The sequence below is a fragment of the Aaosphaeria arxii genome, assembly GCF_010015735.1.
Source record: "Aaosphaeria arxii CBS 175.79 unplaced genomic scaffold BU24scaffold_4, whole genome shotgun sequence".
Classification (NCBI taxonomy): domain Eukaryota; kingdom Fungi; phylum Ascomycota; class Dothideomycetes; order Pleosporales; genus Aaosphaeria; species Aaosphaeria arxii.
In genome coordinates this window covers 1991989-2015207 of record NW_022983477.1, presented here as the reverse complement: position 1 = coordinate 2015207, position 23219 = coordinate 1991989, and the positions used below count along the sequence as shown (strand labels likewise).

Genomic DNA, 23219 nt, shown 5'->3' with positions numbered 1-23219 from the left:
TGCGCGAATGAATCACCACGTCAAAGCTATACCACAAAAGGGCGCAGTGGTCGTAAAGACTGTCTATTGCAAGGATAGGTCTAATCACTGGTGGCCTCTGTAATGCTTGCCGCTATGGTAATTATGTGCTCATCATGCTAATTCGAGAATTAGGATCTGGAATTTCGTGATCGCATTCTTTCAGGAACACAACTGCTCCTCCAAGCTATCTCATAATAGCCTAGCGATGCCAGTGGTGGGGGACCAAACTGCCGCCTTCTGCGGGGATTGCCCCGCAACCAGACGATTTGGAACACATCTTTGTGCAACATTGCTGAAGTCAAGCAGTGGGGACTAAGTCGCTTCTGGTTTGTCGTCCCAAAAGTCCAAAGGCCGACCATGTCGGCCCCGAGACCCGCCAATTGCCGACTGGGAAGTCTTATACCCAATGTTCCACCTGAGATGACACAAGTATCCTAATCATCCGTGTTCCAGCTGCAGCTTCAATACTTTCTTCAGGTTATTCCAACTGCCTAGATTTCTTCAGGTCGACGTCCTGCGAGATCCTAGCTCCCGCCTTGGCTAGATAAAGTTAAGACGATCTCGATATTGATCGAGAGGGTCTTCGCTACACCAGGTTAGTTCAGCGTTCCTCCCGTTGCCCTGGTGGAACGACATCCCATGCTCAACAGTGGACGCCTACGGTCGTTGACGACATGTACCTTTATAATGGACGTCAACGACTTTCGTAGCGTTCTTCCGGGCCAATCGAGTTCCCCTACACCTTCCCTTTCAGTTCCCTAGCGCATATATACAGAACTTTGGTACAACCCAAAGACCCTTGCCGAAACCGGCTTTCACGAGCTTTCACGAGCTCGGATCTGAGCAGTAGATGAAGGGCCAGAAAGCTCTGCTCAAGTTGCACTTGGTGTTAAGCTATTTGCATATGCTAAGAGCGCCCACCGACCTGCTTTGCATCCACATCATGGACGGGCTGACTTGGATCGATTTCCTTTTGATCTTCTTCCCCAAAGAGTGACGTTTACATTTCGCATTAGCGGCTTGGACAGCAGCAGGGTTGAGAGGTTGTGCCAGAGCCAATGCCCCCGTATGGGAGCTGTCGGACGCGCTGCTAACGTGTCTGTTTGTCCATCCAGGAACCCGTTACGCGAAGTCAGCCGACAGCAAGAAGCATAGAAGCTGAAACCCCCCAAATATCATGCCTTCCTTCGACCAGACCAAAGCCTATGCTCCCCAAGAGGAGGGCACAGGTTTCTTTGACGACGGTCGTGAGATTGAGCTTCTTCACTTCGTCTATTCACACCCTGACCTAGACAACATTCGGGGGTCGCCTCAGAAAGTACTCGCAGCCATTGACGAGTATGGACGAACGAAGAAGTTCCTCATGAACGTGGGAGAGGATAAGGGTCACATCGTGACTGACTTGATCGCTGAGGTCAAGCCGAAGATCATGGTAAGCTCCATGACATCTTGAGCAAAACACCACTGACGATCTACAGGTGGAGCTCGGCGGATACGTGGGCTACTCATGCATTCTATTTGGCGATGCGGTACGCAAAGCTGGAGGCGAGCGATACTACTCCCTTGAAATGAATCCCGAGTTCGCCGCTGTGATCGCATCTCTGGTCGACCTTGCCGGACTTTCCGACATCATCAAAGTCGTCGTTGGCTCGAGTGATGCATCAATCGCACGGTTGTACTCCACTGGCCAGCTCAAGCACATTGATCTCATATTCCTCGACCATTACAAGCCTGCCTACACAACGGACCTGAAGCTCTGCGAGGAGCTGGGCCTCGTGACCCCTGGCACTGTGCTGGCAGCGGACAATGTCATCAGTCCGGGAAATCCTCCATACTTGGAGTATGTACGTTCCAGCGTGAGCGAAAAGAGGGCCAAGGCAGGAAATGATGCAGGAGATGCCAAAGAGAAGGGAGAAGGCATTCCTGAGAAGACGGTGCAGATGTACGAGAAGCGCTACGGAAAGGCCAAGTTCAACGAGAGCAAAGGAAATCCAAACCTAGTGTACGAGAGCAAATTAGTCAACAGCTTCGAACCAACAGGCGCACCCGTAAGTTCATTCACAATTCTATAACCGATCGTTCGTGCGCAAATCGCTAATATACAATCCTCTTACCACAGGACGGTGTCGAAATCACCCGCTGCGTTGGCGAAGACAAATAAGGATTCCCCTCCCCTTTTCTCAACGTAAAAATATTTCAATAAATTAGCCTATCCAACTTCCGATGATTTCCATCCCAATTCCGTACTTGATATTGTCGTCGTCGTGTTGCACCCTCTCTGCGGTATGTCTTGTCACGCATACGAAGCACGCAGACCACATACTACCGGATCGGGAAGGGATTCGTGGTTCGGCGTCGATGACTGTAGGACGTCATTATCAGAACGCACAGACTGGCCCGATAGCTGGTGTGCGACTGTTCGCGCAAAATTAGTAGCACTAATTAATTATACTGTTACTGAGGGAGCGTTCTGCAGCGACGATGCAAAAATCGTGTTCCATTCGTAAGGTGGATGAATTATCAGGCCGGGGATTCCTGAATTACAAAGTATGTGCTTCAAACAGGTTATAAACTTCTTGAGATGAGATAATTTTCACAATTATTATGGAAACTGAATGAAATCATCACTCTATCTATATTTGACCTTGTGGTTCTTTAGATCCATGGCTCGTCTGCGGTAACTATGTCTTGCATAGGTTGGTATTTACGCAAATGTCTACGTAGTCGGTTCCAATTAGTTCTCTCTGCTCTCTCCCAAAGGAGACGAAAGTCTGACCATAGACTTCGTGATGTGTTTTTCGGATTTGTGAGTAGTGTGAACAAGTTGAATTGACAGGTCATGTCGTAGACAGTCTAGATTCGTGTTTCGATATGTGATCGAACTGCATGTCTACCGTGACCTGCGATTGTTGGAAATACTGAAATACAAATACCTTAGGCTAGAAAAGATGCAATTCAAAATATAACACCACAAAATCCAACATGTTTAACTGGCACAAATCTCTTGTAGAGATTTTACTTCAATACATTTGAAAAAATTGAATAGATCATAGACAATGGCTATACTATCATATCAACTCCTTCCTATACCTCTCCCTCCACGGATACTGTTCCTTGAACCCCAACATCTCCTTCATCTTCCTATTACTCACCGGCGCCTCCCTCTTCCCCATACTCCTCACAAACTTCGTCCCAGGACAAACGCTTTTCAAAAACGCCTCCGCATCCCCTTGTCCCGCGACCTCCCCACCCGCATCATTCGTAATCTCATCATTCACCGCATTAAACACCTGGAACCCCAGCCCATCCTTCTGCAACCCAGCCTCGCACATGTTGCCCAGATCCAACGCATCGGTATACGACCACGCATGCGGCTTCCACCTCGCCGGCTCCTCCGTATACGCCCTGAACTTCTCTTGAAACGCAGCCGGCGGGATCACAGCGCCAATGCGGTAGCAATAGATGTCGACGCCGTACCTCAGTGCGAAAGACTGTGCAACGCGCTCCATGCACAGCTTCGACGTAGCGTAGCTGTCCATGGGTGTGCAGGGGCAATCCTCATCAACGGGAAAATAGGCGTAGTCCACGTCGCCCTCCGCATAGCTGACGCCGTAGGTCGTGATGCTGGAAGCGAGGATGATTTTCTTGATGCCGAGCTTGCAGGCCGATTCGATGATGTTGTAGCTGCCCATGGTGTTGATGCGGAAGAGCTCGTTGTCCGGGAGGAGCATGGGCTGCGGGATGCCTGCGAAGTGGATGACGGCGTCTGGGGTTTGGAGCGGCTCGTGGAAGGGCTCCTGCTTGCTGAAGTGGCAGGATAGGCTGTTGAAGGCTTGCGCGCCGTCTGTTATGTCGGCTTTCAGGGTGTACACGTCCGGGTTGTCCAGTGGGGTTACGTCGACGTTGAGGATCTTGTGGCCGTGTTCCTGGAGCTTGGAGATTGCGTGACGGCCGGCGAGGCCAGATCCTCCCGTAAATACAATTTTTTGTTTTCTACTGGACATTATTCTTTAGAATTGAGGTTTAGGTTGGGTGGCTGCTTGGTGATGTTTTGAGGTCCGGAGGTGCTTGTCTAGACTGGTGCGGGGAAGCTGCATAAGATGGGGTTCCATGTCCATTACCCAAACCCCCGAAACGACCTGTCATATCATCATTGAAGAACTCTGGATATGTTAGTTTTCCTTATTGTATCACTCACTAAATTAGGCGTGTGGAAGAATTGTTGTACTTTTGCATGGTACTTTCATATCTATCGTGTAGCTACCGGCCCAAAACGCCATGGACAGCATGAGTCGATGCCGGATCATACCTGAAGTGATGTTTCACATCTTCAAGTTTCTAGTTCACCTGTGTACCGTAGCCCCTGATACGCTCAGCAAACGCCCAGCTCTGGTTCTCCAGCTTCTCGCTCTCCTTCAACTCCACGCCATCCTTGGTGATGACAGCGATAGAGTACTTGTCCATACTCCTTGCGTCCCTGTAGAAGAGAACCTTCATGCTCTCCTTGACCAACTCCACCGCCTCCTCTTGGCTCACATTCTCCACTGATGCCTCATCGGGTATTGTCCTCCTCAGGATAGGCTGAGCCAAATGGGCACCGAATCCAGTAGCGAGGGTCGGCGACGAGAAAGTAGTGCCCAGAAGGTCCGCACTGGCGAGGAATGGCTTTGAGTCTCCATCCAGACCTGCGATCAAGAGGTGATTCCACAAAGGGTTGAAGTCGGATCGGCGTTTATACATGACTTTAGCGAGGTATGTGTGTAGGTTCTTTGCATTCAAAGCGTCCTCGGCGTCGCCGCCGGAGTAGTTCTGACGGATGTCGAGTGAGTTGAGGAGGCGATCAAGGTACTGCATGTCTGACACATCTCCGCCGAAGCCAACGACGACTTGGTCGTTGAACTTCCGTAAACGCTTTACGTCCGTGAATCGGGCAAGCGAGCCATATGAAGCTGTTTCCTTCCTTTAGCACATTGTCTAGATGTATCCGACCTGCTGTGACCGACCTAGGTTATCTGCCGCAATGACCACTCCATCCTTAAACTTCACTGCTATCACTGAGGTACCGGTGACGATCGGGCTTTGTGTGTGTTGATTCGGGCCTGCACTGGAGAAATGAGAATGGTCGTAGACACCGTAAACGTCATCCCTGGGCTGGTCTTCGATCAATACATGATATTATAGGTACGAGTAATGAGTACTTACACGGCCCCATGCTTGCGGAAGGTGATTCATATTTATCTGGAGGTATCAAAGCTCTTTACTGAAGGTGTATGGAGAATCTCGAGACAGAAGACAAAGTCGGAGAGTGTAGAGGTGTCGAAGCGGAGTGGCAGTTACGGTGATCGCCAGGCAGACCATGAACGCGAAGCTGCGGTGCGCCTGGATCAAATGCCAAGATGTGGCCCAAGCTCCAAAATCGACATCACATCTTGGTTGGCTTCATGAAGTAAGACAACAAACATATAATCATGCTGGGAATCAATTATGCCAGTAGTGATGAGGAGGAAGTCGTTCCTCCTAAGGAAATCAAGGTGAGAAACGATTACACATTTGCCAGGTTCTTGATAGCTACTAATGAAAATACCTCCCAGATACCAACTCCAGACAGTAATAATTTGAAGCAACACGAGCTTTGAAGGATGTAACATTAATATTCATTAGAACCAAAGAAGGTGGTATCAGCACCTAATCCAAAGGCCAATTCCGCCAGTGAACAAGTCGCATCCTCAGCACCAATCAATGGTCCGGCACAAGGCCCATCTTTATCACTTGCCCCAGCGGGACCAGGACCATCAGATGATGGAATACCCGGATCACCATATACTTCAACACAATCTCTGATACGAGAGCTTACTCTCCCGACTGTTCCAAATTTCGAAATCCCACCTTCGCCACCTGGATCCCCACCATTGAACCCAACTAGGAAATTCGGGCGATTCCTGTTGTTGAAGAAGAGAGGGCAGCATTTCAATCAGAGATTAGAATCGTCATCTGTTTTAAAGGATCCCGGCCATCTCCAAACGCTAATGGACTTTGCTAAAATTAGCGACGAGGACCAGTATGCATCAAGTCTGCCAGATGGCATTGCAATTCCATCCAAATTCCCAAAATGGGCATACTTCGAAGAACTCTCAGCATCACAGAAACGGATTACGAAAAGTAGAGAAGAGGCCAACACACGAGTGCCAAGAGACGGAATAGACTTTGTCCCGGCCACTGGTTCTGGTGCATCGAGTGGCGCTGGTACGCCATCAGGCAAAAGCTTACGCCAGAGCGCGGCAGAGAGAGTAATGGCTGGCTTAGACCGGCAACAGAGTGGGAAACGAAAGGATCTGGAACATAGAGGTGGAAGAAGCCAGGCCTCATCCAGCAGTAGAAGACGGAGCAGCTCAAGGTCACCTAAGAGACGGCGGTCGAGGTCAAGAGAAAGAAGATAGCATTGTAACCTTGGGGTATCTATCATGATGCTATTCTGACTGCACCACTTGGGCTGATTTGACTAGCTCCTGTTTGTAGATAGCTGGCGGCAAAAAGGTTGCACAGCAAAAATCTTGGATTTCTAGGCAAAGACCCAAAATCTCAGAAAGTCCCACTTAATGTCCAGTAAACCTCGTAGATCCATGGTGCAAAATAGTGTGAATAGAGGGGTGTCCCATGGATCATGTGATCTATGTGGTCCAAGCTCTAGGCTCTCATAGCTCCGCGTCAACCTCACAGCTCGGACATACAGCATCAAGCCTCCGCTATTACGTCTTTCTCAACCTCACCACATTTTCAGCACCCTTCAACAACCGTCCAGTTGATACTCTCAAATTCGCACATCCGATAAAATGTCTGCGATATTCTCTGGAGCACCCCCGCAGGGTGGTCCCGGATACTCGTTCAAGCAGACACCCACAACTGTCCCATCAGGCGAACGACAGCACGGTTTCTACCCGTAAGTGTTCATTTTTCATGATTTCGAGATGCATTCATTAAGAATAATCAAGATATACGGATAACGGTGGTTCCACACTCGGCATTTCAGGCGCTGATTTTGCTATCCTTGCCGGCGATACTCGATCGACCTCTGGCTACAACATCAATACAAGATATGCCCCCAAGCTTTTCAAGATTGGCGGCGAGGGCCCAGACAACAAAGGCGCACGGATAGTGCTTTCGGTCGTCGGATTTGCAGCGGATGGTGATGCACTCAAGGAGCGTCTGGACACCATCGTCAAGATGTACAAATACCAGCATGGCAAGCCCATGACCGTTTCAGCATGTGCTCAGCGACTGAGCCATATCCTCTACAACAAGAGATTCTTCCCATACTACGTTCATGCTATTCTTGGTGGCCTTGACGAAGAGGGCAAGGGAGCTCTATACTCGTACGATCCGGTGGGAAGCTACGAGAGAGAGCAATGCAGGGCAGCCGGTGCAGCAGCGTCTCTTATCATGCCGTTCCTAGACAACCAAGTCAACTTCAAGAATCAATACGAGCCAGGAAGCGGTACTGGACACGATTTGCAGGCCAAACAAGCACAGCCCTTGCCACAGAACACAGTAGAGGATCTTGTTAGGGATGCATTCACGAGTGCGGTGGAGAGGCACATTGAGGTCGGTGATGGGTTGCAAATGATGATCATCACTAGCGACGGTATACAAGAGACGTACACCCCGCTCAAGAGGGACTAGTCGAAAGTGTATGGGGGCAGTGGTTTTGGGACAATGCTTATCCACGGTGCAGAGCGCGGAAGTTGGCATTCTGTAATTATAGCATTTCGAGGTGCTAAAGGAGTGACTACAACGACTGAAGTGTCCACTTGAGCACTCGATCCGATAGATCTGCTACAGCAGGCAATGAATTCAATGAACTCAACAATCTACCCAGGTACTCACTCAATATCATGTGTCGATGTTAAATATCTAGGTCCTCCATGGATAAGTTATTACTGATAAACTTCCTGAAGACGTCAAACAGTAGCCATGGCAACATTGCCGCTGCGGCATAGGCGCTTCGGAGTAACAATTCTCGTGTGCAGTGTAGCAGCGTTCAATCTCTTCATTCAAAGTCTTAAGAGATCACCGATCATTAACGCACCCATTACACTAATCAGTGTGGACAACACTGCTTTATTAAATTACCATTCAGTCGGCCGGAAAAACTAGGTTGAAACCAAGTGATATTCCGGCTTGTGGAGAGACTTCGCCACGTAAGATACGTGGGCCAATGTAGAATCAGTTTACTTCTGTGTGTTACTCTCACTCACCTTGATAAGCAAGTATTTTACCTTCTGCCCCTCTCCTATCTCCCTTCATTAAGTGGGAAAGTGAAGGCAGAAAACCCGCAGTTCTTTCCCCTCTCACTGTTGTTTGCGGTCCTGCTCCTTCCCCGCCCTCTCCCCTGCCTCTCATCTCGCAACCGTTTTCAATTGGCAAAACAAGTACCATCAGGCGATTTTGGTTTGTTGTTTTGCATTCTTCGCCTTTATCTTCCATCGCGTTCCCAATGAAGCACCTTGAAGGTGGCGGAGGACGAGAGGAACCTATTACCGAGCATACAAGGCAGGGCATTACAAACGCACTTGTCACTGCAGCTCAACGCCGTGATCTACGGATGTGGGAGAATATGAGTGGCCTCGCAACATCTACTTTATCTACTCGTTCATCACTCAGTCTCGATACCTCTGCGCCAGGCCCCTACAACAATCGCCCACCGACAACCGACAACAACGCGGCGGAAGTAGTTACCATGAACAACCAAACACTCTCTTTGAAGCTGATGATGGAAGACCTTGACCGAGCTGTCCGTGAGAGAGAGCTGGAGGCTTGTTCCTCGCCTGTAGCGAATGGCGAGGGACGTGATCCAGCTTTACTTGCTCTCCATAACGATTTCAATCAGCTTGTACAAATGAGGAACAGGGGACCAGTTCAACCAACACAGACTCCTGGGAAGCAAGCTCATGAGACCATTCAAGTTTCTGAAAAGGAGAACGTAGTAAGTTTTCCGGAATGACGAGCGCATAATCATGTGTACCCTTCACCTACAGACAAAAACTTACCATTTGATTCAAGGAACCTATCGAGCAACCGAAACTCCATCAAGCCAACTTCGTGATCGCTGTTCATCAACAGGCTGCACCCGTGGGCTCTACCTCCTGGACCATGGCAGGCACCGGCACTGCTCGAGACGATATGGTTCGCGATGAGAAACATACAACAAACAATGAGGAAGAACTTGAGGCTTCTACGCGACTATTGGAAAAGCAGCTTCAGGAGCACCTGCATGAAGAGCACAACCAGTACGCTATGAACGAGCAGGCAGTGGAAGAAGAAAGTGACGCAGAAAGACGCCTGATTGTCACAAATATTGCAGCTGATGCAGGCCGGGGGGAACTCGCATCTGTGTTTGCAACAAACTCCTACGCTTGGTAAGTGCATCATTGTTTTCTTTCCCAAAGAATTCGCTAATATATATTGTTACTAGGCGCCGAATGAAAATACTGGATGAGCGCCATCCCAAAAATGGAACGCGTACAGCTTATGTCGAAATGAGTTCACGCAAGCAAGCAAAGGCTGCCTGCCGTACCATATATGCCTTCATCTTTGGTCTTAGAGTCCAAATCGAATTGGCCATTCAAGACTGAGAAGGACTTCTGGTAGGACCACTGTATTCGAATGAACTGGAAACCTCGCCATGGGAGAAATGTTTGTACCTAGACGGCTTGAAGGTACTACGGGGGGGTCTGTTTGTGTTCAAAGCGGTCTTTACTCGGTTGTGAAGCGACTGGCTAGGTCCTGGGCCTCAATTGAGGGTGTGAGAAGATAATGTCCACAGATGAAATCATATATGTCAAGCGGAATCGGCATATGGCATCAGATGCCTAATCATTGTTTGATATGTCCATGAATTATAAAGTGATGGTGGATCAACGCAATGACTGGAAGCAATTGCACAACCCAGATAGAGGAGATGGTAATCCGATTCGGGCCTAGCTTCATCATCGTGCAAGGGACGCGCTTTCCACTTTGTCTTCACACAAGTGGCAAATCGATAACATCGTTCTTGTGTCACCTTCATCGGTCAGAAGCAACTTTTCGATCCTTTATCGTCCTTGTTCGGAATTAATCTATGTACCGAACTGCTAGATCAAACGCCAGCCATTTCTGTGTGATGCCCCATCAAAAGACGGCCATTCCCACGATTCCGTAGTTATCGGAGGTCGCCGTGACCTAGGTACTAAGGAACTTAGGACCCGCCCGTCTGTCAATCCCCACGTACGCCAAACACTCAGCTTACATAGCCAAATGAGATACGTCTTTCCACTGATCTCTTCTCCTCTAAGAGACTGTGGCTAGATAGTAATTGAGGTTTGTCTCATCTTTGTCTGTCCTGTCATTTCATCATGGAAGAAATTGATGCAGAATGTTACAACCGTAACATTGAGGAGCTTCGCCACCGCGAGTATCCTATGCTTCAAGGTTAGTCTTCAACGATCAGCTCCGAGTGCTATGTATAATGATATGGCAGGCTCTACTTACCTTGATCATGCGGGAACTACACTGTACGCCAAATCACTCATCGAGCGCTTCTCCGCCGATATGATAAGCAATCTCTACGGGAATCCTCATTCGGCTTCGAACTCTTCTCAACTGACAACGCGGCGCATCGAAGATATCCGTCTACGACTGCTAACTCTCTTCAATGCTGATCCAGAAGCTTTCGACGTTGTATTTGTGGCTAACGCTACTGCCGGCATCAAGCTTGTCGTCGAAGCTTTCAGGGATTCTGAGCAGGGCTTCTGGTATGGCTATCACCGTGATGCACACACCAGCTTGATCGGAGTGAGAGAAGTAGCGACTGAGAATCGATGCTTTGCGTCAGATGATGAGGTCGAAACTTGGATTACCGAGCCCGTAACCTCAACTATTCCCCAACTATTCGCTTATCCCGCACAATCTAACATGAACGGGCGTCGGCTGCCCCTGTCATGGATAGAGCGTATCCGCTCAAGACGAGGGGATGCGACGTACACGCTTTTGGACGCTGCAGCTCTAGTCTCGACTACGCCTCTTGATCTTAGCACACCTGATTACTCCCCAGACTTCACCGTATTGAGCCTCTACAAAATGTTTGGATTCCCAGATCTAGGCGCGCTGATCGTGAAGAAATCGGCAGCTTCTGTCTTTGACAGGCGCCGATATTTTGGCGGGGGAACGGTAGAGATGGTTGTTTGCCTCCAGGAGCAATGGCACGTATCTAAGTCGGACACAATCCACGAACGACTCGAAGATGGGACGTTGCCACTACACAGTATCCTTGCACTGGACCATGCCATGACTGTTCATCAAGAACTTTTCGGATCGCTCAAAGCTACCTCACAACACACAGCATATCTTGCCGCCAAACTTCACGAGGGGTTACGCAGTCTGAAGCACGGAAATGGCATGGAGTTGTGCCAGATATACAAAGAGCCAACATCCACCTATGGTAACGCCGAGACCCAGGGGCCAATAGTCGCTTTCAATCTTCGCAATCACCTCGGCGCGTGGGTCAGCAATGCGGAGGTTGAGAAGATTGCCGCTGTGAAAGACTTTCACATCCGGACTGGCGGTCTTTGCAATCCGGGCGGGATAGCAAAGTACCTTCAGTTGGCGCCATGGGAGATGAAAGAGAATTTCTCTGCCGGTCAACGGTGTGGCAACGACAATGATATCATGCGTGCGAGGCCGACCGGCATGATTCGGGTCAGCCTGGGTGCAATGAGCACTCTTCAGGATGTGGTATCATTTATTGACTTTCTGAAAGACTTCTTCATACAAGACACGCCACGACTGCTAGCTCCGTCCCTCACACCTCTTCTTGTGGAGCCAGCGGCACAAGGCAGCATGCATGTAGAAAGTTTAGCGATCTATCCATTGAAAAGCTGTGCCGCATGGCATGTGCCGCACGGTCAAAGGTGGGAGATTCGACCAGAAGGACTTGCCTGGGATCGTGAGTGGTGCCTCGTCCATCAGGGCACAGGAGCGGCATTGAGCCAGAAGCGCTATCCAAAAATGGCTCTCATTCGACCAAGTATTGATCTGGTCAAAGGAGTCTTACGTGTGCGGTTGGATGGCTCGTTGCAAAACGAAGCGGTAGCAAAGGAGATAACCGTGCCTTTATCGGCCAACCCAAGGCTGTTCTCGGATCAAGCTGTATATCGACACTCCGATGCTAAGGTCTGTGGTGACCGTATAAGGGCAAACACTTACAAGTCTGCTGAGATCACATCCTTCTTCACACAAGCACTGGGAGTCGCTTGCCATCTGGCTCGCTTCCCACCTGTCGGGAATGGGGTGAGCTCCATAGCTTCGTCAAGACATTCCAAGGCCCATCTGCAGAAGCAACGAAAAATTAGCAATCTGCATGTACCCGGCGCTTTCCCTGATGCAGGCTCGTTGGCGCCCATCACGGCGGCTCCAAATCCAATTTTGTTATCGAATGAGAGTCCCATACTTACTATTTCGAGATCGAGTCTCAATCGTCTCAATGAGCAGATCAAGCTTGAGGGCGGCAAGGCCGTACCAGCAGAAGTATTCCGGGCAAATATAGTTATTGCAGAGAGCCTCGATTGTCCACCAGGAGCAGAGCAGCCGTATGCGGAGGACGACTGGCGCTATATGCAGATTGGTGACGAGCTTTTTGAAGTACTTGGCCCGTGTCGGAGATGTCAAATGGTCTGCATCAATCAACAAACTGCTGAACGAAACCAAGAACCATTCGTCACGCTGTCAAAAACACGCCGATTTGACGGAAGGGTATACTTTGGCAGTCATACTAGCCATCTACCCCAAGAGAAGCCGATGGGAATGATTCAGAATCCCACCATCATGGTTGGAGACCCTGTTCGCGCCGTCGAAGACGTTGCGGCGGTTGAAGACTAACATTACACACTCTTTGCTGGGCTAACGCTGTATATCCATCTATTTTGGTGTCAACGGTTTCAGTGCGAATGCTCTAAAGATAGTTGTTGATTGACTGTGGGGGAGCAGGATGCCGTGCCTCATCGCGTTATCGTGCGTCTAGAAAATTTCCGTAGCACACTGCATGCGAGATACCGCAATAATTGGCTGTTTGGGAACCTACTACTCGATCGCCCTGCAGAAACACGCGACGGTATAGAGGGAAGTGAATCAATAAGATGCCTCATCCAGGCTAGGCATCATGACCACGTACTGGACGGGAGGATTGGGGTGGTAAGCGCTGGTAATTTGGGGTTTCGACGACGGGCGCTATGCTTCTATTTGGGCCTGTAGCGATGACTTGAGCAGCTATCCTCACGCACAGCCTCCGTTGGACAGGGGCCAAGCGCTGGATTGATGAGGCGCGCGGCCACGCCTTGGAGCCACGGAATGCCAGAGATCAGACCAAGTCATGGTCGCTCAAAGAGTCCAGCGGCTTGGAGATGGTTGGAGGTTGGAAGCGCGCGAGAACATGAATAACTTTGAAAGAATACAGAGCGGTTGCAACCAGCATAAAATGGATGGTGGTTCCCTCGAAGCTATGAATATCCACTATCCATCGAAGTACGTCGGATACAATCAATCTTCCTACTTGCACCGCCCAAGTTGCACTTGGGCTTGTCTACTCTCGTTTTACATTGCTCAAACGATTACCTTCCCGCATCAGCTGTCTCAGGTTCGACGGGTTTCGTACCAAATAGACAGGCTGACCGCTCGACCCACCATCCATCAACCATCTCCAGCTTGACGGGCCTCTTGTTCGACTTGGCTGTGTGGTCCTTTGTCCCATTACAGCCTCCCGCACGGCGACGCCCGCATCGAACATCCGAAGGTCGAAAAGACCAATCATAAGCGTGAACAGAGGCTCTGGAGGCAACAGAGGTGCAGGCCAGCCAGACCTGCAAGGGCTACAAACAAATCACACTGCTCGTTTCATTGCCTGCAGCCAATTGCGCACGCCTGAGGTTGAAGCTGTTCGCCAGAGCTCGAGCCAACCAAGGCCTGACCCGGCGCTTCGAGAGAAAGAGAGTGGAATCCAAGTGGGAATCTGGGACGAATCCTAATACCCTGAACGCCCCCCTGGACCCGATTTGACACCATTGCGGCGGCTGTTTTGCATCACCCAACGACGGGCCTTAGCGGCGCAGCACTCATCTACACAGACACTACAGTACATTACAGTACGGTGTAGTACGCTCTAGTCCATCTTTACACAGAAAGTACCCTACAGTGCCTACACACCCCTCCCTCTCCCTCCCCCAAAGGACTCATAGTTACTCTCTCTGGCTTACTTACCCTACATTACCCTTCCACCCTTCCGCTACCCCCAACCCAACACCCCCCAGGCATACCAGCATTATCCCCCCCAGTCATACCACGCCTCTACACCCCCCTCCCCCCCGCTCGCCCATCTCGCCGCCGCCGCCAGAACAACTACACTCCATCATACATACATACCTGTAGTCCTTCCTGCCTGTACGCGCCCACATATTTTTAGCAGGCGAACATCCGCCCTTCACGGCCCATACAGCGACCTCTACCAACACCTTTCGCCGCGTCTGAGCTAGCAGCTCGCGCACAATAAACAGTCCACCCTCCCCAGGCTTCAACTTCCCTTCTCTCTTCTTGCTTTGCTTGCGTGCTCGTCTCGCTTGCTTTCAAGTCGTCCTCGACCGTCGTGGTTCCCAGGCCCTCGCGAAGTCCGCCAACACCTCGTCCCCACCATCGCTCACATCAACCTCCGTCCCGTGGCCAACAGTCTTTCGTTCACAGCAACACAACAAACCCTCCTCTCTATAAGCATCAATATCTTTCAAAATGGCCACTACTGATTCCAAGCCGGCGTTGGCTGCACTCAAGACACCTCTGTCTGCCACCTATCCATCGGAACTTAGGTCACCAATGATCCATTCGGCGGCCACACCCACCTTCATCAAACGCGAGGACTCTCTGAAAACGCCAATCACCCCTCCTACTGCCTACCTCGACTTTCTCAAGACCCTCTCCCCCGCCCTCATGAGCCCTATGCCTACTGGCACCAGTACCAAGTTCACCTTTGAGGTTCCGCGTCCAACATCCATGACCTCAGTAACTTCATCTGGCTCAAGCGCTTCTCTTACTTCCACTTCTGCTCCTGTGGAGAAGGCGACTCCCTCCTCGCCCTCATCTTCGCGGGCAAGCAGCTGCTGTAACTGTGATCAGACCAAGCCCGAGCCTCCAAAGTCAGCACCTCTCAAGTCGGCGCCTCCCAAAGTTGATACTGTCACTATTCCTCCTCCATCGCCTTTCCCCCGGCCACAGTCGGCGCGAGCACCACGCCTCTATATTCCCCAATCTCCATATTCACCAGCAACAGTACGATCTCCGAGTAGCGCACACTCCGTTGGCTCACCTTATTCCGCACTATCCCCGAAAACTTGGGACCTTGAGAAGAAGGGTGGGCGGTCACGGCGAGTCAGCGTACGTGAAGTCGTAACACGTACAGTAACTTACAGCAGCACTCCGGTCGATGCGAAGGCGCCAAACTTCCCACAAATCGATCCAGCGCCCCGAGGCAAGAGGAGAAAGATTGAGTGAAGCACTGCTGCGATTGCATGACTTCAGTCTCGTACTTCATGGAGCGAAAGCGGGTTGGACAAACACGAAATAACGGTCCGCTCAGAAACGCTCAGAAACGACCTCACCCTATTCAAACAGCTAATTCGACCTCCATCGGTCGTTGTACATACTGCGCCTCTGATTCCTTCTTCCATTCCTTTCTCTATCTCGACAACCCGTTTCAAACCATTGTTTCCCGGGGAACTGCCTCCGCCCGACATATCAGTAATATACGGGTCCCGGCGACTCGATCGCAGCAGTATTCAGTTCAATACTCTCGTTACCAATGGCGGCGAATATCCTCCGCTGCACTTTCGACACATCACATTCTCATCTGACGACGGCGTCGCACTTTTCTTATGTCTATTTATTAGAGGTACGAGGCTATGTTCTCTGATGAAATACCATTGGTTTGGTGCGGAAAATTACTTAGGCTTTGGATTTTGAATTTTACTTTCATGCGAATACCTGCTATGTTGCTAGGGTGCGCTGGCGCTCAGAGGGCTCATTTCTTGCTGGGATTTACCACGGTGTTGAAGGGAGGACGGTGCTGCCTCAATTTCCTTTGCCGCCCTGCGATAGGATAGGAAGGCACATATTGGAGGAGAAGCATGGGCCCTTTCTCTGGCGCTCATTGGCTTGCTTCTCTTCATGAGAGACGAGAGATGACTACGCAAGATACTCATGAGGTCACAAACCTTTGATATACAATTGATATCTGAAATGCTACAGTCCTCACACGTGCTGTTGAATAACAGCTCGTTCTGAATGCTCTGCGCCGTGATTCTGGGCCAAGTACCATTGCACCCTTGCCATTAGTACCAACATTCAACTGCCACGCTTCCCCAGACCCAGCGATCTTGATTATGCTCCCAAAGCCTGACACATCCTTGGTGTCACCCGCTATAGCATGAGAATAATCGAATAATGAAAGAGACTGGCTTAATAACGGGATGCCGTTCTCACACCACAGGCCATCTGAAGCTGTCATTGGATCTTTTAGTTGTGCGCCCTATCCGACGCCTCTTCCCACTACTGGGACGACGATCCAGCATTTCGAGCAAACGAACGATGGGAATTGCACACTGCCCGCTATGGTAACTCACATGACCAAACAGCGGCCAGCCACCAATCCTTTAGTCCTTTGAAAGAAGAGGCACAAGACAAGCATGATCCTGCTATGGGAGCGCTGTGCCTATCCACAGGAGCACGTATGCGGCCGCAGACTTTCTTAGTCGAACATGTAGTCCATTGAAAATTCGATATTGTACTCCATCCATTCCATCCATCCTCCCCTCATCGAACCGGTGAACCGTAAACAGGCTTTGGATCCGCTAGACTAGACTTTTGCCATATCTTTTTCAACCAAGAGCAGGCCGTAAGCACACCACCACCATCACAAACACCACCCATACATATCCAGTCACACAAGCGTAAGAAACCAGGCAAAGTAAACCCATCATCTCTCGCTCCCGCCCATACATTGCCTCTATTCCTTCCCCAACCTATACACCACCCGCCAACGTGTAACCTTCCCATACCCACCATCTCCTCGCTCCGCTCCCGCCCTCCAAGTTTACTCTAAGTGCGTGCAGCCAATCAGCGCCAGGGGGAGCATGTAGAGCGATTGACAGGGGGGAGGGGGGGAGAGCAAACGGTTGTGGGCTGGGCGGCTCCGGGCCTATGGTTAAGCGCCCGGATGGAGATTCGCTAGGCCGGTTTTGGGGCCCCGGCACGCTATGGTCAGTTGAGTGTGTATTAGATGTGGATGCGTGATTGGCTGGAGGGATTGATGTGGGGGATTGATGGAGAGAGGCCCGGCGCTTGGGGATAATGGATGAGTGTAGTTGTGGGAGGTGATGGATCCTGTTTGTGATGGGTGCTCTTGGGAGTGTGTGTGTGTGTTGACTACCTAGGTACAGAAGAGAGACAAAATGTATTGGGCGAGTACAGAACAAAGGCAGAGATGCATTACGCCGCATCTAGTGTTCATTCAACAAACTACTTATGGAGTGAACAGACGACGACAGGGCGAAGTTTTTCGTTACGGCGTGATGTGATTCTGGTCCTCTATACTGCGTACGGAGTAGCCTTTTTTCTTTGCTTTGTCTGACTGCACTTTGCCGTGCAGTAACTAGTGACTTGGGTTGATTATTGAACCTTCTTGACACTTTTTTCCCATCGTCCTTGTCCTAGAAGGAAGCAAGCCGATTCCACGTACCCCTGTCGCACATCTATCCATCACGTGCATGAACCTATAAAAACTCCCCGGTCCATAATCGTTGCTCGTTCGCTGAGAGGGCCAATGAGAGTCCGATATGGCGGGTTGCCGTGGATTGGGAGGTGTCACACACATGTGAGAGGATCGTGCTCCCTGGGCTTTTACAGTTTTACTCACCATACGTGTAAGCGTTAGCGTAAAAAGGTACATACGAGTTCCTCCGCAGCTCAACCTTGCTTTTAGTTTGACACAGTCAATAGTATGTACTGTACGTTTATTGTTTGATGTCTCTGTACGGGACGGCAAGGCAAACGGACATATATGTTATTGACTGGGGTGATTATAATGGCCATTCTATGCATTTTCATAAAGAATCATCGAGGAAGGGAACATGCAAAGCATAACTCGGACTTGGAGATACATAGTCGCCCTAAACCTAATATCATGTACATCTATATGCAAAGTGATATTAGCAGGCTGCATGACTCTATCGAACGCATTTATACGGCGCAGCACCTCGTTATCGAAAAAAATAAAACAAGGACTCCACGTGAAAAGGAAGGCACAGCAATACTAGGTATTGCAGACACACATGCCCGCTGAATGAGCGGTTAAGCACGATTTATTGGACGTTTTTGTAGAATGGGTTGTCCTTCCTTCCTTTCGCTGGGGCGGGATGAACTTTTCCCATCGCCATGGCAGATCTTCATCGTCTCGTGGCTACCTCGTACTTGATCGATCACGCACCGCACCCCTGCTTCTCTCCTCCTTTTTTCCCTCCATCGAACGATAACGACGACGCTGATCTTCCGAGGGCGGTTTGGCGTCAATACTTGAGTCTAAACGGTTTCCAGGTGTTGTACAGTTACTACAGTGCACTAGGCTAGACAGTTGGTCTTTGCTTTTGGTCTAAGGTTTCCCAGCTGCCAGCAGACGGAGATTAATTAAAAAGCAGGCGCTTGTTTTAAATCCCCAAAGAGAGAAAGACTCAGGTATCTAAACGGGTGCCCACCACACATGACATGACTCGGCGGACGACTAACACCAATGTTGGAGTAGTTTCAACTCTCCATCTACCTACAGAGTTAGTCTGCACTTTGCTAGAACGGTTTCAAATCCCGGTGTTGAGGTGCAGCGAGCGCAGCAGGAGCGCGGGTTACAGGAGAAAGAAAAAGAGAGAAGGCAAGTCTTGTCGTCCATCGAATCTGTCTGCCCATTGTTGAGACCCTGTACGTGCTGAGTCAAGTCTGGGACGGATGGTACATGCAGGGCGACTTCACACCGCCGGATACATGTACGCGAACGGCAATTGAGTCTGTAGGTACTTCGCCATACAATTTCGTCAGTTACTATCCATTCGCCATGCTGACAACTGACAGATATCCTTGAAAGTAATCGGTACTACGGGTCGCTTGAGTTGATGTCATGGCATGGCAATTTTCGATGAACTTGTATAAAGGTCGGGATGTTCCTTGGGAGCCTACACTAGCGTATTGGCGGCCTGGAGTTACCGATAGCCACTCGAGTGACCAAGAGCACGAGGCGAAGTCGAACGAACTCGATTGCTGCAGGCATCACACGTGTGACTGACGCTGATGATGGTCTTTGTTCGGCTGTGACACGGCGGTCACTACTTTCGCGGCGCAGGTTAACCACTATACAGAACGTATAGTGCGTTCGGATGACACTATTGTAAAGTCGATGCTTTCATTCAATATCACGCTTCCAGCTGACGAGGCCTTGACCCACTTGTTGCTTTCAACCGTAACATTTACTGTCCGATCGTGATAGACGTTGTATGATTTGCAGGTGTGGTCGGCGGTTTTCTCGGTGATGTGCTTGACAGTATCAACCTGCATCCTGCTATTGGTCTGGAGACATCCCCCGGCATCCCAGGTCAAGAGATTCAGCAGAACCCAAGCTGTCAGCTCTCAACGGCAAACATAATCGCTTCCTCAACGGTGCCAATCGGATTCGTCGCCGCCTAGTTTTCCTCTTCGCCTCTTTCTCTTCAATATTTCCAGATTCCGCACTGCCGACCATCCTCACTCGCCTTCAACTTTCAAGTGTGCCACTCATCCGCCACGCTCATCACATGCTCCCTCCTCTTCCCCTTCCAAGCACTCTTCTGCTTCGACCGCGATCCGCCTGTCCTCTTCTTTTCCAGATCTCGATGCACGACTTGCACTTCCCAGTCTTTAGGCCAGGGCCTCGCTGCTAGCTCAGTGACGAAGGCGACGGAGCGATGGTGGCCCAAGGCGCAGTTACATCCCACTCGAAAGACAATACTTCGTGACTCTTCTTCTTCTACGTCTCCAGTATCCCCAGCACCTTCTTCCTCCCCACTCCCCTCTTCAACAACCACATCAATCCCCCCAGATTCCGTCTCCCCATCGTGACTCCTCCTCCTCCCCTCACCTTCCCCTTCCCCCAACCCCTCAACCTTCTCCGCGACCCCCTTCCTAACATCCGCCTCCACCTGCTCCAGCCTCGCCACGAACTTCTCCTCCGAAAGCAGGTGCTCACGCAGCCGCTTCGACCGCCCGTCGCTGACGTCTCGGAGCGCTTTCGGCGGGTTCGGAATGCTGCGTAGGTCGTACTTGAGGTCCGGAGGCGGGTCGAGCGGGGGCTGGCGGCCGTGGGAGTAGAGGATCAGGAGGGGCTTGGGCGGGGGCTGCATTGTTTTCTTTCGCTTTTCCTTCTTCTTCTAAATGTGATTTCGATGTCGTTTGTTCGGATTATTTGGTGAATCTTGGGGGGTCTTTTGTGTGGTGTTTGTGGTAGATGCTTGCTTCTGCGTGTGGGTGAGTCAGGGCTGTGCTGTGGGCGTAGTTGGGTGATCGGAATCGTGTTGTTAGGGCTGGTTCCGACGTTCCGAGCATCAACTTTATCCAGTAAGCAAGTTGCTCCCATCGTTCCAGGAAGCATGTGCACAACGAGCATGAAGAAAGACTAAGGCAGCATTGCGAGATAATATTATTGGATTCGGAGACGGTGCTAGCCTAAAATCTACAGTTGTTAGGCTACGATGGCACCGAAGTCCTTAATGCAAGGGTATGATATAAGGACCCGCCGCGTACAGGACCTAGAGATCTAAACAAACCCGAATCGCCAGAGCCTCCCCAGTCCTGCATAGATATACTTCCAACCCATTATCCGAAGTCCTTGGGCATGTATGTCATAAAATCATAAACTTTGCAAGGAAAACTCGATGTCTTGATATGCCATGAACGCCAGGCGTGTCGACGCAAGCGACGCCTTACTCTGTGAACTCTAGATTCACCGCAGCATTCCGCAGACCGGCTTCTCCAATTGTTTGGTCTAGAGAGTCAAGGAGGTTCTTGCTGAGAAAGACGAGATCGAACTCGGCCCCTTCTTTGCCTTCCCACCCACCGGCCTTGATCCATTCGTACAATCGACGCACAGGATCATCAAGACTAAATTGCTTGACAACTCGCTTGCCGTCTGTGGATTTGAATTGTATACGGGTGATATTGGGTCCTGTAGGCGCCGCATACGGGACCGATGAAGAAATTGAGGCAAATCTTGGGTCTGCGGAAGAAGCATTGGTTTCGGGTTCCTCTTCGGGTGCAGGCTCTTCTTCAACCTTTGCCTTGCCTTTCCCAATACTTGTGGTGCCTTTTGTAAGCGCATCAGGATCGTCATCTTTGGGTCCCTTGCTATTGTCGAGACTAGCTTGTAATGCCATTTCTAGCATTTCCTCTTCTGTCATTCTGTCCACATCAACCTTCTTCTTCTCTGGCTTCCGTGTTGCTACTGGATTCTTGGCGTTGACATTAAGGCTGTAACGATCAAGGAACTCGTGGAGCTGAGCATGGAATTCCACAGGTGGGGGAACGGGGGGCCCGGACCAGATCTTGACTTGCTCGCCAGTGCGAGGATCCACGATAGCGACATGCGGGTACGCGTCTTGGCTGTCGCGGTTCTGGAAGTAATAGTTGACGTACTGTGAACCTCGAGGATCATCTTTGTTGTACTGCATGAAGATGAAGTTCTCCTTAATGGTAGCCTTGATGTCTTCGTTCTTCCATATATCGCGGTTCAAGATCTGGCAGTCAAAAATCGCAGGATCCTGGATGTTGACTATAATCCACTTCTCTTGGTCCTTGCCCTCATCACGCGCTTTATCCCATGATTGCTGGAACATGATTTCGAATGGCGGTCGATACATTTGCGCAAGCATGTTCGATTTTGAAGATGACTCTGATGCACCTCCGGTCGCCGTGGCCAACTCTCGACGTCTAGCATTGGAGTCAGCAGCTTCGTCCCACACAGATGTTCCTGATCGCGAAGTTTGTTGATTGAAAATACCGGGTCGAGCTGTGGGAGGTTAGCATATTGTTTTGCAACGCTATTAATGTATCTCGCTATATTCACCTCGGTTGGCCCTTCTATTGGCAAGCTGCTCCTGCACCATAGCATCCAGGTCAGCTTCGGCGTCGGCCGGTCCCCAATTCGACCCAGGGCCGACCAGTGTCTCCGTCGTACGGGCCATTGGTGCCCGAACCTCCTCGTTTGCAGGTTGACCATACATCTCTTCTTGTAGTCGACGTGCCATAGCCTCATCGTCTTCAAAATTTGTCCGATGTGAACGTGTAGCTGGACCTGCGTCGATGTCGGACATCTCCTCATCCGAATCTATTTGGATGGGATTATTGGCATTCGAAGACCCAGTTGCCGCGGGCTGACTGGGCGCGCCACCCACATCGAGGTTGGGGCTATCGAAGTAAAGTTGGATGGCTTGCTCCAAGTTGTTATCCGCAAGCCGTAAATACTGGGCCGCCTTTTCAGGATCGGCCGACGTTATGGCAACAAAGTTGAGCACGGCTTCTTCTTCCATGATGGTCAATGTATGGGTATGTAGCGAGGTTGGTTTTTATGCGGTCAGGATCGAGAATTCGCTGGTTGTAGTGTCGTCGTCGCTGGAGTGGCGGGGAAGACAAGGCGTGGGGTAGGAGGCTATATCGACATAGAAACCGCGGGGCAAGAACGAGAAAAGCTTGGTGAGGTGGCGCGAAACCAGAAGATAAGGTGGTGAGAGAGGATCAGTGAGTTGGCATTCACTAGAATAAATCTATGGAATGGCTGTATTCTACGCGTAGCGTTGCAGTGAATCTCGGAGGTTGCAAACGAAAAGCCGACCACTGCTACGTTGTCGAGGCTCAAGAGGTAGGTGGAGATAAGTGCCGTGCACGAATGTGGTGAGAAATCCTCAAATGGTGGAGGTAAAGGAGGTTATGGAAGGCAGGCAGATAGGCAGCAGAGGGAGTGCGTGGCTAAGGTTGAAGAGGAAGAGAGAGAGAGAAGGTGGTCGAAGATGATGGCGTTTGTATGTGTGTATAATGAGGGTGTGGTCTGTGGTTTCCTAAGA

At 50.4% G+C, this 23219-nt stretch overlaps 10 protein-coding genes across 10 annotated transcripts; 6 read left to right on the top strand and 4 right to left on the bottom strand.

Moving 5' to 3' along the window:
• Positions 1 to 1198: 1198 nt before the first annotated feature.
• On the top strand, positions 1199 to 2182 carry BU24DRAFT_462157 (S-adenosyl-L-methionine-dependent methyltransferase; the record flags this gene model as incomplete). The annotated part of the gene is made up of 3 exons (XM_033531967.1): positions 1199 to 1453; positions 1500 to 2069; positions 2141 to 2182. The coding sequence occupies 3 exons, from the start codon at positions 1199 to 1201 to the stop codon at positions 2180 to 2182; spliced, it is 867 nt and encodes a 288-aa protein (XP_033384278.1).
• An 896-nt stretch (positions 2183 to 3078) lies between these two features.
• BU24DRAFT_422252 (NAD-dependent epimerase/dehydratase-like protein) lies at positions 3079 to 4184 on the bottom strand. The gene has a single exon (XM_033527946.1). It carries the CDS (start codon positions 4023 to 4025, stop codon positions 3090 to 3092), a length of 936 nt encoding a protein of 311 aa, XP_033384277.1. The 5' UTR covers positions 4026 to 4184; the 3' UTR covers positions 3079 to 3089.
• A 108-nt stretch (positions 4185 to 4292) lies between these two features.
• Positions 4293 to 5307, bottom strand: BU24DRAFT_422251 (proteasome component PRE4). The gene is made up of 3 exons (XM_033527945.1): positions 5224 to 5307; positions 5025 to 5172; positions 4293 to 4970 (listed from the first exon to the last, which is right to left on the bottom strand). Exons 1-3 carry the CDS (start codon positions 5251 to 5253, stop codon positions 4360 to 4362), a joined length of 789 nt encoding a protein of 262 aa, XP_033384276.1. The 5' UTR covers positions 5254 to 5307; the 3' UTR covers positions 4293 to 4359.
• Positions 5308 to 5489: 182 nt separating this feature from the next.
• Positions 5490 to 6614, top strand: BU24DRAFT_450566 (uncharacterized protein; the record flags this gene model as incomplete). Its single annotated transcript, XM_033531036.1, has 3 exons — positions 5490 to 5552; positions 5613 to 5628; positions 5683 to 6614. 3 exons carry the CDS (start codon positions 5490 to 5492, stop codon positions 6456 to 6458), a joined length of 855 nt encoding a protein of 284 aa, XP_033384275.1. The 3' UTR covers positions 6459 to 6614.
• Positions 6615 to 6815: 201 nt separating this feature from the next.
• Positions 6816 to 7891, top strand: BU24DRAFT_391257 (proteasome subunit beta type-1 precursor). Its single transcript, XM_033525106.1, has 2 exons — positions 6816 to 6958; positions 7011 to 7891. The coding sequence occupies exons 1-2, from the start codon at positions 6852 to 6854 to the stop codon at positions 7696 to 7698; spliced, it is 795 nt and encodes a 264-aa protein (XP_033384274.1). The 5' UTR covers positions 6816 to 6851; the 3' UTR covers positions 7699 to 7891.
• Positions 7892 to 8594: 703 nt separating this feature from the next.
• Positions 8595 to 9771, top strand: BU24DRAFT_422248 (uncharacterized protein). The gene is made up of 3 exons (XM_033527944.1): positions 8595 to 9001; positions 9079 to 9434; positions 9491 to 9771. The coding sequence occupies exons 1-3, from the start codon at positions 8633 to 8635 to the stop codon at positions 9648 to 9650; spliced, it is 885 nt and encodes a 294-aa protein (XP_033384273.1). The 5' UTR covers positions 8595 to 8632; the 3' UTR covers positions 9651 to 9771.
• Positions 9772 to 10271: 500 nt separating this feature from the next.
• Positions 10272 to 13175, top strand: BU24DRAFT_188293 (PLP-dependent transferase). The gene is made up of 2 exons (XM_033521682.1): positions 10272 to 10485; positions 10535 to 13175. The coding sequence occupies exons 1-2, from the start codon at positions 10410 to 10412 to the stop codon at positions 12928 to 12930; spliced, it is 2472 nt and encodes an 823-aa protein (XP_033384272.1). The 5' UTR covers positions 10272 to 10409; the 3' UTR covers positions 12931 to 13175.
• Positions 13176 to 14666: 1491 nt separating this feature from the next.
• Positions 14667 to 15937, top strand: BU24DRAFT_187987 (uncharacterized protein). Its single transcript, XM_033521680.1, has one exon. The coding sequence runs from the start codon at positions 14827 to 14829 to the stop codon at positions 15583 to 15585; it is 759 nt and encodes a 252-aa protein (XP_033384271.1). The 5' UTR covers positions 14667 to 14826; the 3' UTR covers positions 15586 to 15937.
• A 3952-nt stretch (positions 15938 to 19889) lies between these two features.
• Positions 19890 to 20611, bottom strand: BU24DRAFT_450561 (uncharacterized protein; the record flags this gene model as incomplete). The annotated part of the gene is made up of 1 exon (XM_033531035.1): positions 19890 to 20611. The coding sequence occupies exon 1, from the start codon at positions 20505 to 20507 to the stop codon at positions 19890 to 19892; it is 618 nt and encodes a 205-aa protein (XP_033384270.1). The 5' UTR covers positions 20508 to 20611.
• A 475-nt stretch (positions 20612 to 21086) lies between these two features.
• Positions 21087 to 22688, bottom strand: BU24DRAFT_433227 (UBX domain-containing protein 7; the record flags this gene model as incomplete). The annotated part of the gene is made up of 2 exons (XM_033529960.1): positions 21087 to 22168; positions 22226 to 22688. 2 exons carry the CDS (start codon positions 22686 to 22688, stop codon positions 21087 to 21089), a joined length of 1545 nt encoding a protein of 514 aa, XP_033384269.1.
• Between the last annotated feature and the right edge of the window lie 531 nt (positions 22689 to 23219).

Bases quoted from the DNA above. Each gene is read 5' to 3' on its own strand.
- BU24DRAFT_422252 (XM_033527946.1), bottom strand. From the start codon at position 4,025: ATGTCCAGTAGAAAACAAAAAATTGTATTTACGGGAGGATCTGGCCTC.
- BU24DRAFT_422251 (XM_033527945.1), bottom strand. From the start codon at position 5,253: ATGAATCACCTTCCGCAAGCATGGGGCCGT. The intron at 5,173-5,223 runs GTAAGTACTCAT...ATCGAAGACCAG, and splicing joins TTCCGCAAGCATGGGGCCGT to CCCAGGGATGACGTTTACGG. The intron at 4,971-5,024 runs GTCGGTCACAGC...GGAAGGAAACAG, and splicing joins CATTGCGGCAGATAACCTAG to CTTCATATGGCTCGCTTGCC.
- BU24DRAFT_391257 (XM_033525106.1), top strand. From the start codon at position 6,852: ATGTCTGCGATATTCTCTGGAGCACCCCCGCAGGGTGGTCCCGGATAC. The intron at 6,959-7,010 runs GTAAGTGTTCAT...AGAATAATCAAG, and splicing joins CGACAGCACGGTTTCTACCC to ATATACGGATAACGGTGGTT.
- BU24DRAFT_422248 (XM_033527944.1), top strand. From the start codon at position 8,633: ATGAGTGGCCTCGCAACATCTACTTTATCTACTCGTTCATCACTCAGT. The intron at 9,002-9,078 runs GTAAGTTTTCCG...ATTTGATTCAAG, and splicing joins TTTCTGAAAAGGAGAACGTA to GAACCTATCGAGCAACCGAA. The intron at 9,435-9,490 runs GTAAGTGCATCA...TATTGTTACTAG, and splicing joins GCAACAAACTCCTACGCTTG to GCGCCGAATGAAAATACTGG.
- BU24DRAFT_188293 (XM_033521682.1), top strand. From the start codon at position 10,410: ATGGAAGAAATTGATGCAGAATGTTACAACCGTAACATTGAGGAGCTT. The intron at 10,486-10,534 runs GTTAGTCTTCAA...ATGATATGGCAG, and splicing joins CGAGTATCCTATGCTTCAAG to GCTCTACTTACCTTGATCAT.
- BU24DRAFT_187987 (XM_033521680.1), top strand. From the start codon at position 14,827: ATGGCCACTACTGATTCCAAGCCGGCGTTGGCTGCACTCAAGACACCT.